General features: G+C 37.4%; 1 protein-coding gene across 1 annotated transcript in view; it reads right to left on the reverse strand.

Moving 5' to 3' along the window:
* DCHS2 (dachsous cadherin-related 2) overlaps nt 1–12,747 on the reverse strand; it is a 104,834-nt gene that overhangs the window by 14,357 nt on the left and 77,730 nt on the right. Inside the window, exons 11-14 of the mRNA XM_050974070.1 lie at nt 9,834–9,968; nt 9,383–9,592; nt 7,281–8,138; nt 2,490–2,597 (exon numbers count right to left, since the gene is read on the reverse strand). Coding sequence (XP_050830027.1) covers nt 2,490–2,597; nt 7,281–8,138; nt 9,383–9,592; nt 9,834–9,968 — 1,311 coding nt within the window. The remainder of the gene's footprint in view (nt 1–2,489; nt 2,598–7,280; nt 8,139–9,382; nt 9,593–9,833; nt 9,969–12,747) is intronic.

Genomic DNA, 12,747 nt, shown 5'->3' on the forward strand with positions numbered 1-12,747 from the left:
TCCTCAGCACATGACAGTGAGACAGCCATGTCAGAAGAGACTTTCGTCCTTCATCTGACAGTGGCCACATCTTCCCCTCCACCAAAATCCACATCAGGCAACAGCTGTAGCAATTTCTGTATCTGCCTGACACACAGGCAAAACACTCACTCCTTCTGATGCAGCGAGCCCCCTTCCCATGAGCTGTTACTCCATCAAAAATAAAGAATGAGACTTATTGAGATGACAAGCACAACTGGCCAGCTCCACATTAAACATGAAATGTGCTTGGAAATCCACAGACATTGTTTCAATATTCTAGGAACTTACTCATAATTTTCCATTACATCTAAGCATGAAACATACTTGATTTGTATATTAATTTTCATTCAAATTCAGTTTTGCATGGACTTTTCAGTAATGATGTCATGAATCTTGTTATCCCAAACTTGGGCTATCATAAGAATGTACCAACTGTGGCTCCTCAAACTAGTGCTTTTTAATTTTTATTTTCTAGGATAAGCAAATATTAAATATTGTTTATGGACCTGCATCTTGAACATAAATATTTCAAAGGTGTTTTATTTTCAGCACAACACTTTAAAATATCACATTCTGTATAAAGAGAAAAGAAAACAGACAGCGGCAGAAGAAATATATTTCCAGATGACAGAGAGCAAACTGAAAGGCTCGAGTGAAGACTGAAACAAATAATCAAGTCTGAGGTACACCACCTAGGAGGAATATGTGAAGAAACAGAGTTGCTCATTCTTCAGAAGTTCACTTGAAGAAAAAACAGGGTAACAATCTTCAAATATGCAAATAACAGAGGGGTTGCCTTTGTCTTATGTCTACTCTTACTAGATTACGAAGGAATAAGTTTAAAACTTTTCAGCAAACATTCAGATAAATATGAAAAAAAATTTTCCAATTGCCAAGACTTTTGCAGACTTTTGAGAGGGTTTGCAGAATCACTGTCCCTGATGGTTTTTAAGGACAGTACAAATTTCTGTCATATTTTGGCATAATTGATTTCCCTCCTGCATTGGAGGGACAGACTAGTTCATGTCTTTGAGTCACCTCCGACTCTTTCTACAATTCTACAGCATAATAAAAAATTTGAAAATGGTATAGAGTCTTCTCCAAAGTGTGGTTAATTAACATTAGGTTAAGCCAGGAAAGGCAAGTAGAGCAGAGCTTTGGCTACTCAGAACAAGAATTACAGACAGGGCAAAATTTTGGTACGGCTCAAAATCTGCTGTAGAAGCAAGTGGTAGAGCAGTACTGGCGTCAAAATTGTGCTAATGTAAGCACTGCTCTTCAAAAGTCCTTAAAGGCTGAACTTCAATTAATTTTTTTCTAAGAAACACAAGAGAGGCTTCAGAGGAAAGGAAACAGAAGAAACCACAATGGATCAAATGTCTCAAAAGAAGGCTTGTGACATTCACTGCTATAGAAATTCCACTCCTGTTTGTGAAGACAGTGCTTATGAGACCCTTCAAAGCATCACATAACCATTTTTCGGCCCAGCTTGATAAAAAAAGAGAAAATACCATTTGAATTTTCTTTTTTTTTAAGGTGATATTGGATAAGATTCACTTCCTCAGTAAAAAAACCTATCTGGGTCTAAGATGTTCTTAAAGGTCAATCTCGCTAGTTTTATTTCAGTGAAATAAGAAGGACTTGAAAATCAAAAGTATGCACTTCAAGCACCCCTCATCTAAAAAAATTATTCTAGTGGTATGCCATTTGTTGCCTGGAGACATCACGATAATCAGAGGTTAAAGTCTTCAGAAACTCAGGGATAAAGCTATTTATTAAGGATACAAATATTTACACTGTTTCTGAGGAAAACTGCTTACAGTCTATATGCCATCCCAAAAAGAGAGACTGCAGCGATTCAGCAAGCAAACATATTGCATGTTTAGGAGCTGAGAGGTAACCTGAGTAGCTGTGCTCTCTTAGAAGCCTTAGAGGAGAAAATATAAATGTACATGGGGAACACCTAACCCTCCTGCACCTGAATTCCTGGCAGAAGAGCAGGTGAAAGCAGAACTGCTGCAGAACACAAGTACAATCACAAAAAAAAAAACCAAACCAGACTTGACTTTAAAATGTGTTGATGTTTGCCTGAAACAAAGAGCATTAAAAGTGCTAATGCTTCTACTTTAGAAGTGTTTTGAAGGATTTTGTTTATTGAGTTTTTGGGAAACTGTATGATGAGAAACAAGCTGGAATCTCAGTTTGAATCACAAAATGGTAGTTTATCAACTCCCAACACCTGGTGATCAATAGGAAATCAAAACTGAGTGTTTTAAACAGGTATAGTGGTGATCAATTTCTTTTTACCTCAAGTTTACGACAGTGCCTGGATTTATTAATGACCTGGTCATTGAAACAGAACTATTACTAGGGAGTACTCTTAAGATATCTAGCCCTTGTTCTTGTGGTAGGAACTTGCTAATGCTCCAAAATACACATAGACACTTGAAAAAAACTATAAAATGTACCTGTAACAGGGTGTATGGAGAATATTTCCTGATCACTGAAGATGCTGTATTTTATGTCTTCTCCTGTAAATTTGTGTTCATAGGCTTCTACTGTTAGAAGGGATGTACCTATGGAAGCAATAAGACATTTTTGTCATGTTAAACAAGAAGGTTTTTTTCTAATTTCATAGTATTGATATAAATAGCAGATACACAACTACACACTAGGTTAGGTGCTCATTCATTAGTTTAGTAAACAGTAAGAATAATTCTCCATGATTTTTTCCTATATTACAAATTCACAGACAAAGCACTGACTATCCCTCCTTCCTCAGTAAATTACACGTCTGATAACAACTTTACCTGCCTAAATAAAATTATGAGATTTAACTTTTCCTAATTGCAAATTCACAGGAATCATTTGACTTCTCTCTTACCTGAAGTCATATCTAGTTTTTTTTTTGGTTTTTGGTGCATCATGTCACCCACAAATGACCAGAAAGAGTGTATTTTTTTGTCTCCATTTATCAGGATTCAATTTGGGTTTTCGAACAGTACCTTAAATGAAATATCCTTCAGAATTTTAATTAGTCACCTTTTGACAAAGAGAAAGAAAAGATGAAACTATGTGCGTAACTATGTGTCAATTCACACAGAATCCAAATTCCATGAAAAGACCAATAATTTAATATAGAATGCAGGAGACATGAAACTGAAGTCCCATTTGGAATAAAATGAAAGGGAAAATAAATTATCCTGCTCAGATCCATTACATTTAACAAAAATACAGTAAGTTCAAAAGGCATTATCACAATCTCCAAATAATTATTCTTTTCAAGTGACTTATAAAATTGTCTAGCATATATGGCCATTGATTTTAATGTTTTAAATTATTTAATTAAATTGTAATTGCTTCTATGCAGCTGTGATAGAATGAGGCAACTTAAGTCTTTCAAACAGCAATAGAGGCAACTAGTTATTATATCACAAAGGTGATAGTCAGTGTCCTGGATGCCACAGGAAAAGACTTTAGTATAAAAAATGAGAGGAAATGTTGCCATTACAACAATATGATACCTTTTTCATTCCAGCAGTTACATATTATGTTTTAGAAACCAGAATTTTTCTATTAAGGGTTTACTATTTGCTCTCAAAATCTATCTGCCAAAAGAAAAAGTATGCCAATTTTGACATGTGATTTTCTGTACTTGTCAATATACTTGTTAGATATTTACTAGAAAAGCTCTGGAATCAACATCTATCTGTTCAATATGTAAAGAGACATGTATGAATGCTGACCTAGAGTTCTTTAGGAACTAAAATGAGGGGCTGTATGCTGAATTTTCATTGCCAAGCAACTTTGGTTTACTACAGAAAGCTGCAAGGACAATCAATCATTCACACCATCCTCAGAGCAGAGTTAGAGATAAAAAAAACCCCAAGGTCTGAACAATATCCCTCTTTATCTTTTAACACTCTCTGCATCTTTTTGTTTGCTTGTGTGTTTAAGAAGAAATACTACCAGAAATAAAGGAAGCAGCAGCATTTCTACTTGAATCCTTGTTTTTCAGAGGTTAGGTTAATAAACTCTTTTTCTGAGTCCTTATATCCTAATCTTTAAGCTCCACATTTTTCAAGCAGATAGAATTGTTTACAACTTCTTTTTAGCAGAGTACAAATCTCTTGTTCTGATACCCTTCACAGAAAATTATTCCTCCAAACAGTGAATTTTTACAGTTCATTGTCAAAAAAAATATGACCGAAGTGTGAGGTCAGCTGTGACATAAATAGAACCTATACAGATAAAGAGTAATAGAAAATGTCCATCTGCAGGAATTTGCCATTCCAATCACACACACTTCAGACATTGCCTCAAGAAGAGGTCACAACATGTAGCTCTTAACAGAGAAAAATCAGGGAAAGGGAGCTTTCTCCCTGCAAAACACATTCAGCACTGATGATAGAGCAAGGCAGCAGGGAGATCAGGCTCAAAGCAAAAGCAGTCAGATCAGCTTGAAATGCTAGGCAATTGACCTCTGAATTAGTAAAAACTATTGAAAGACATGAAGAGTGATGTAAAATATGTAAATCCAGGGTTTTTTTCAGTTTAATCACATATAGTCTGACTGCATATGGAATTATCTCAAACTGCTTTATACAGCCAAGATCCCACCATTATACCTGCAGACTCAAAATCAAAACACAGCAGAGTGAACATTTGCCTACCTGGCCAAATCAGCTCCAAAACACTTTCTGAATTCTTTGTTAGGGCATATATGTTTTTTATATATATGGGGCTTTTTATGTATATCCTAACACCAGCACCACACAGAGCTGCTGTGTCACTGCAGCATTTTCTTCTTTCTTCAGTCCTCATTAAAGTAGTCTCTTTTCACTGTCCTCTGCCATCTAACCTGTGTTCATCCTTGCCATTATTTCTTCAGACCTCTTAATTGCCATGAAATGAAAAGCTGAGCATGGAGATAATGATTCAAGAACTGTCTGGACACAATTCTGTGCCATGACCTTGCTTGAGCAGGGAGGTGATATCAGATGACCCCTTTGGTCCCTAACCCTAACCCAACCTCACCCATTCTGTGATTCTTTGACTTAAAGAATGAGGAGATACACATTTGATATCTAATAGAAAAAGAAAATAGAGGAATCGAGAAATTTTACTGGTGAATCAGTCTCCAAGTGTTATGCAAACAACCATTCAACTAAAGGCTAGGTAAACAATAAAGGTTTTTTACTCTCTGAAGAGCACAGTCACTTGATTATTTATTGATTAGCTTCTAAGTGCCTGCAGTAGAACAGTTTATAATATTTAAAGACATTAAATATTCAATATTAAACAAAAAAAAATAGAAAAGTGGGGTTTTCTAAAGGTCATTAAACTTGGAGGTTAAACACTTAAAGAAAATGTGACCACAAGGACCAGTTCCTGAGGTACTTGCCCATTTGATGGGTTTAGACTAAATTAAAACTAAGGACCCTTGGCTTTGGTTTTTTGTTTTTTATATTATTCATATTTTTTATTCTTTTTAAAATAAACATAGCGTTTTTCCTCTCCATCAGTTAAGGCAGAAATAAAATTATGAAGAGAAGCCACATTTATTAATACCAGTTCTACAAATAATCTGTATGTAATGTAAATCTTCCCTGGACTGAATACACTGGTACTATTCACATTTGTAGGGGTCCCAGGATCACATTTATCCTATAAGCTAACTTCTATGAGAGTTTTAATTACAATCATGCTTTTCTTCCCCACTGAAATGTAAAATATTTGACATTTATTTATGCTTATGAAAAAAGGAAAATAGTATAAACAGAGAAAAACAGTACTAGTATTTGGTAAAATCTCTTATATTCTTGGAAGAATTTGATCTTCTTAGCAAATAGAAGTATTATTAAACACAAACTAACATTTTGTGATCAAACCCGCCTGTTTACCCTGAAGCTTTGCTAAATTTCCTTTAATCAAAACAACTTAAATTGAATCTTAATTATATTTCTATAGATTGAATGGGAGTACACAATGGCATTCTGATACCACAGTTCCTTGGGGCATTTCTGTAATTTCAGGCTGGCTTTTTAGCCTGACCCAGGAACACATCTACACATTAAAAAATCTAGGATCAGAGCAGTTTATCTATTGCCATAAAGCTCTGATCTTTATTTTCTTTTGTTAAATTCAAAAATTTGGCTTGTAGTCCCAAACAAGCACAGGGGAAGGAATGGCTGAATAACCACAGCACTAATTACTGCAACAGCCATCTTCACCCTTCAATCTCTCTTCTGTTTGCAATCATCCAAGAATATTGATTGGTTTTCCAAAATTACTAACACATTTCTTATTTACTGATTCATAATCCAATATACAGGCTGTTACTCATGATCTAGGAATCCACTAGTCTCACAAAACCCTTAGGATATAAGGGAATACTGCCTTTGTTTTACTGAGGGAAGTTTGAATTCTAAAAGAGAAATTACTTGTTCAAGGTGAACCTTATGAGCTGTTTTAATTGAGAATATAGTGCAAGTTAGATCTTTAAATACATCTGGCCAAATAAATAGTGAGATTTGTGGACAGAAATATGTGAAAGCCATTCATTTCTGCCCCTCATCAGGACAGAACCAATCCCTGATGCAGGAGAAGATACCACATCTAATTGGCTGGAGGGATACCTATTAATGTTCTTTGAATGATAAAAAGTAGAGCAGTAATTCTCATCAATATCCAGAAAAAATCCAAATAAATCTGTAAGCACCTTGTGACTGAAGCTGGTTGGTCTATTGGTGGCATTCCATAGTGCAGTCTCTACCTAGAGAGACACTGTAGAAGCATGTCCAAGTGACCATGTACCAATGGCCTCCGACCTTCTCTACCCATCCTACTCCCCTTTCTCCTTCTTCTGCAAAGCCTAAAACTTCAGTAAGGTATTTATGAAAGCTACTACAGTTTGTGAAGGGTTTTGTGAAAACAAGAAATGAAGGTTGCAACTGGTTCCCAACACTCAACTCATCTGAGCTTGTGTGCACTGCCTAGTGAAGAAGTAAATGCTGTCCACCCATCATTAAAGTAATTTTGCTAAATGAATGAACCCACTGATGATTAGACAATGCCTCCTCCATTGCATCTTTTTCATGCTGGTGCATTTGAAAGGGGCAAACAGGTATTGGCTACATCCACATTAACTTTTCCCTGCTGCATGTAAAAAAAAAAGGTTTCCCAATATTATTCATTACAATTTCTATTCCAAAAGGAGGGGAGATTGGTGATTACAAGAAGAGGGATTTCATGCCCACCTGCTGCACTGTTCTCAGGCACACTTGCTTCGTACAGGCTGCGGCTGAATGAGATCACCTCCTCTTGCTCTTCTGTAAAGATAATGACCACAGCTGTGGCTGTTCGAGGTGTGCTGCCTTGATCTGAAGCTGTCACTAGCAGCTGGGTACTGAAGTCCTTGGAAGCCAAGGGCTCCCGAAGAATGATGTCACCTGTCTTCACATCGACCTGAAATACAGTTTCTGCCATCATCAAATTAAAAACAACAGCTCCATTTAATCCCAGATCCACATCCTCTGCTCTCACAGTGGCTACTGTCTCATTCACAGCAGTTTCAGCAGGCACAAAGACCCTGATAGGATTCTGCAAAAAAACAGGACCATTGTCATTGACATCATAAACGTGCACCACAACACTGACAGTGGTGCTCCTTGGGAAATGGGTGCTACAGTCACTTGCCACAGCCCTAAAAGTGTACTGGGACTTGGTCTCTCTGTCCAGTGCCTTTGTAGTAACGATGGATCCCGTGACACTATCGATGGCAAATGCTCCATAGGTGCCATCAATAAGGGAGTACATAACTTCACCATTCAGGCCAGCATCTTCATCAGAAGCAGAGAGGTCCAGGATGGCTGAGCCTTCCTCCAGGTCTTCTGTCACAGAGATTTGATAGTGGGTCTTCGCAAACAACGGGCTGTGGTCATTTTCATCCAAGACTGTTAGATAGAGCTGTGCAGTGGAGCTTCTCGAGGGACTGCCTAGGTCATGGCACTCAATTACAAGAGTGAAATTGCTGATGTCTTCTCTGTCTAAGCTACGAGTGACCAGCAGCTTGCCTGATGTGTTATTTAGTGTGAAGTATTCGCCAACATTTCCACCTTTCAAATACATAAAAAATTAAATGATCACAAACAACTACTTTCAAAGAAGACCCCCCTGTGAATACTCTATACTAATTGCAATAACAAGGTCCAATGCTCATACAGCTGGAGTGCTCATGTGCCTTTCACATATTTTATTTCTCATAGAAATTAAAATCTGTACTTCATTTAAATCAGTGAGTGGCAATGATAGCAAATGCAGATTGCCATAACAATTTACAGACTGGCCTTTTGGCCAGATGCATATCATTTTTCCCAAACCAGCCCACCTTACAAAAGCTCATGCATCTATGCTGCTCCATGAAATGACCTCTTCCCAGCCTTAGTTACAAATTCCACAAATCTATAAAGCATTGCTGACAATTGTAATTGCTTGCTCCTAGTTCTCTTCTACAAACCGATCTCTTGGAATTCAAGAGTTGGGCAAGGTCATGATTCAGGAGCACTGGGAATAAATATGAAGCAGTCAACTGAAAAGTCAGCATTTTTAGTAACAGTGAATGGCTTACATACTTTATAACATGCAGACAGACCAAGGGTAACTAAATTAAATGTCATAGAAATCACAACATTAAAACCAAGAAAACAAAGGAATTCATAACTGTTTCTTCAAAGAAAAATGTGTTGGTTTTTACCGCAGTAGCTCTCTGCCTACATTTGAGCTATTGCTGAGAGCCACAAACCAAAGTAAGCACAGCAAACTTGTACTTGTCCAAAGATACTACAGTAGGCTTTGAACAGCTGTGGAGCTTACATTGGCATAGTGGACACAGGAAGAGTTTGGCAAGATGGAAGCCAAGTATGACATTACTAATTGCTGGGTGAAAGAAGTTCTCATGAAATAAAATTTAATAAATAGCATTAAATAAATAAATTTCAATTAATTCTTGGATATATTTTCAAGGGAATATTTACATTCAGACTTCTACAACTGTAACAAAAAGTACAAAAATTATGCCTTCATGATTAATGCCTTGTTCCCGCATTTGGTGGGGCTTTTTTTTTGTTTCTCTGTTCTGCACTATTTCAAATCCAAAATGCAGAATGAAAGTATGCCTGGGAAGTGCTTATTAGTGCTGACAAAATCGTGAAAGATCCCTTTTCTATTCCACATAAAAGAAGCATGTGGACAAGATGGGAGCTCAGGAGGCCTGGTAAATTCAAGACTAGCTTAAAACTAAGATGCGGCTGTTTAAATATTTCCCTGCTTTATACTAACAAAATGATGGAATATAACTTACCAGTTATTTTGTATCTTAGAGCTCCATTATTGCCAGCATCCATATCTACAGCCCGGATAATGTAAACAACAGAAAGCTGTTGGTTCTCTGGAATAAAGATCTCAGAGGGAGGAAGAAGAAATGTGGGAGAGTGATCATTTTCATCCAGCACTGTGCAGATTACTGTCACTGTGCTTGACAGCGATGGAGTTCCACTGTCCCGAACCAAAACTAAGATCAATAAAAAGAAAGCAATTTTCGTTCAGTGGTTGTGATTGCAACAATAGATGTTCTTTAATATCAGAGTAGGAGAGTTATTTGTGCTATGCAAAAAGCATATGCTCTTCTGTACTGGAAAATCTTACCACATGCATCTAATTCAGAAGGCAGGAAAAAAGTAATGCTGATAGTAACACCTCACTCACTCTCACTTCCCACTCTAGAGGCATTCATAGATACTTCACACTGCTACCTTTAATACTGAAAACCTCCTGGGTTTCTCTGTCCAGCGATGCAGCTGTTACAAGTTCTCCACTGTCCGAGTTCATCTTGAATTTCTCATAACCAGCTCCTGGTAAGATTTCATACTGAAGCAAGGAATTCAGCCCTTTAAAACAGAATGGAAATCTTAGTAAAACACGGCAACTATCCTCACATTCAGGTCTACTTATTTGTCTCTTTCTTTCCCCTCCAGGTTCTTCTGAATGACAATTCCATACAGTTCCTTCCAACAGAGCTACCAGTTGTATATAGTGCAGGGATGTTAGCCTTCCTAGCTTTCTCTAGGAAATAGGCTAAAACTTTTAAAGGTTTTAGAAACCTTTCTTTCAAAGTTGCCCACCTTAGTTGAACAGGAAATGAGACTCAACATTCTTACCTATTATGGTTGTAAAATAATTCCTTTCAGATTTCTTGTAGTTGAAATATCCTCACAAGTATAATGTCATCTCCATCACACCTATATTATTACCTTTATTGAGTTTAATCTTACATTATACCTGAAGGATTTCACTATTGTGCCCTTTTTTTTTTCTAATTTTCTTACATTCCAGTCAACCATTCTGTGTTTTTCCCACCAAGAATTAGTCCTTGAGTAGGGCAGGGACAGTTGATATGCCCGAAAAATTACACGACACTTCTAGTCATTTGCAAACAGTGCCTGCCTGTCTGTTCTCATCTGCTGCAGTCAAGCACAAGACAATCTGCACTGGAGTTGATGGAGAAACACCCATGTGAGAGAAGAAACAGAGTCTACAGTTTTTAACATAGTACTCTTCATTTGCCTTTGAATAGCTTTGTTAAGAGGTTGACAGTGCTACTGAAATTTGATTAAGAGAATTATTACCGTGAATGCATTTGCACCTAAAGGAAGCCAAGGGAGGGATGTATACAATACACAGCAGGAGGAAAAATGGCTTACAGAAATCCTTTCAGCTTTACAGAAGAAGAAAGAAAAATCACATCAGTGAGGACAGTGAAGGTGAATGTCTTCAAAGTCTCAGGTTATATTTATCTGATCTGCCCATATCAGATAACATTCAACTAAATTTTAAAAGCTATTCACAGTTCTGCCTGCATTTATCTATCCTTTATCACCAATATGCTACAGATGTAAAAAAAGAGACACAAAGCTGCAGGTCTGATAGTATTAGCTTCTTGCCTCCTGCATTTAAGCTGCTTCAACGCAGTTCCTTCTCCAGCAGATTCCACAATGGACACTATTCACAACCAGGGCTGAAAAAAAATGGGTGCCATCCAAGTTGACTATTCACACAATGCTGAAGTTAAAACTTTTAACCCTTAAGAACACAGATATGTGACATCTTAATTACATTTATTTGCCAAGCATTTACAGACTCCTTTCCCATATCCAACTGCTAGGAGTGTAAAGTAGCATTAGGAAGAAGCTGCACACCCTGCCCAGAAGAGGAGTATGCTGACTCTGCACATGCACACACCACAGCACAGCAGCTAGCACATTTGCACTCAATCCAACCTGCAGGTTAATTATTCAGTAGCACTGGTCATACTTGAGGAGCTGAAATTACAAACTGAAATAAAAAATGTCCCCCTGCCCCAAATCCAGATTCAAGTCTCATCTCTATAGGACTTTACAATAAAGTCTAATGGATGCCAGTAAGATGTGTCTCATAACTCAAAGTCAATGGTTCCTATTAACCTTTCAAGGTTTTTTTCCTAAGGCTTCAGACATAATTGAACCACAGAGGCGTACATCAGCTTAATAGGAGACCTTGCCGAATGCTAGTTTGGTTTGCTAGTTTAGTCTTTTGCAAAGACCTACCTCAAGAAAAAACCCTGACCTATCTTAAATATGCTGCTGGTATCTTTGCTTTGTCATGTGTATTTTTCCAACATGCACATTTTCCAATGTTAACATCTTCTACACTTGCATTTACTGATGTTGAGTTTTTTTACATCTGTAGCATATTGTCAGATATCAGCTGGGTAGGGGTGAGGGCATGGAGGGCTCCCTAAAGGTTCCCAAAGTGAGGCACATAGAGATGCAGTAAGAGCAGGTGTTATAACATGCAGGAGCGAGGTAGCTGAATAAAAGTTTTCAAGGATATTCATGTGAAAGAAAACCATTCCAAAGTCAGAAGTTTTACTATCCCCCTAAAAAGACCCCTTTCCAGTCACAGAGAATGAAGTAGAAAGGAAAATAAAACAAAAAGTTGATAATGACTGGTTCCTCCCAGTGGTCACTCAGGGAACATATGAAACAAAAAATTGTGATGGGAGAAAGTCCTCCACTGAGACTATGCAAATATTAATGGGATGTGAACTGCAATTCAAAGAGTGTATAAAAATAAAACAAAAGATGGAAAAACAAAAAAGAGGACACCATGACAGGAGTAACTTTATTCCAAAACCGTGATCCAAAAATGTAAGAAAAGTGAGTAGCATTATATTTAAATGACTCCTATATAAATCAAATTTTCTTACATTGTGAACATCACTCCAATATTAATTTGAAACAATAGTATGACACACCCACAACATGGGGCCAAATCATGCAAATATAAGAAAAAGACCCAACAGAAGGACTCTGGTTACTGGAAAATGTACTTTAAAAAACTAGCAGGAAGGAACCATGAGCCACAACAGTGCTCCAGCCCAAAGTGTCTGCACAGGCAGGCACACACTGTGCCACCCAGTACACTTGGAATGCCCTTCCTCTCCACCCTGCCAAGCCACCCCGACTCCTTCTCACTAACTGCTCTGGAAAGTTCCTTTCTGCTGTATTTTCCACAAGATGTGAAAAAAATATAAGGGATGGAAAAGGAAGGAGAAGAATTCAAGCAAATTCTCAGTTGTCTTCTTTATCTTCCAAACCTTTCTTAAACTATCACCTTTTTCGTGATCCA

The sequence above is a fragment of the Serinus canaria genome, chromosome 4 (assembly GCF_022539315.1).
Source record: "Serinus canaria isolate serCan28SL12 chromosome 4, serCan2020, whole genome shotgun sequence".
NCBI classification, from domain to species: domain Eukaryota; kingdom Metazoa; phylum Chordata; class Aves; order Passeriformes; family Fringillidae; genus Serinus; species Serinus canaria.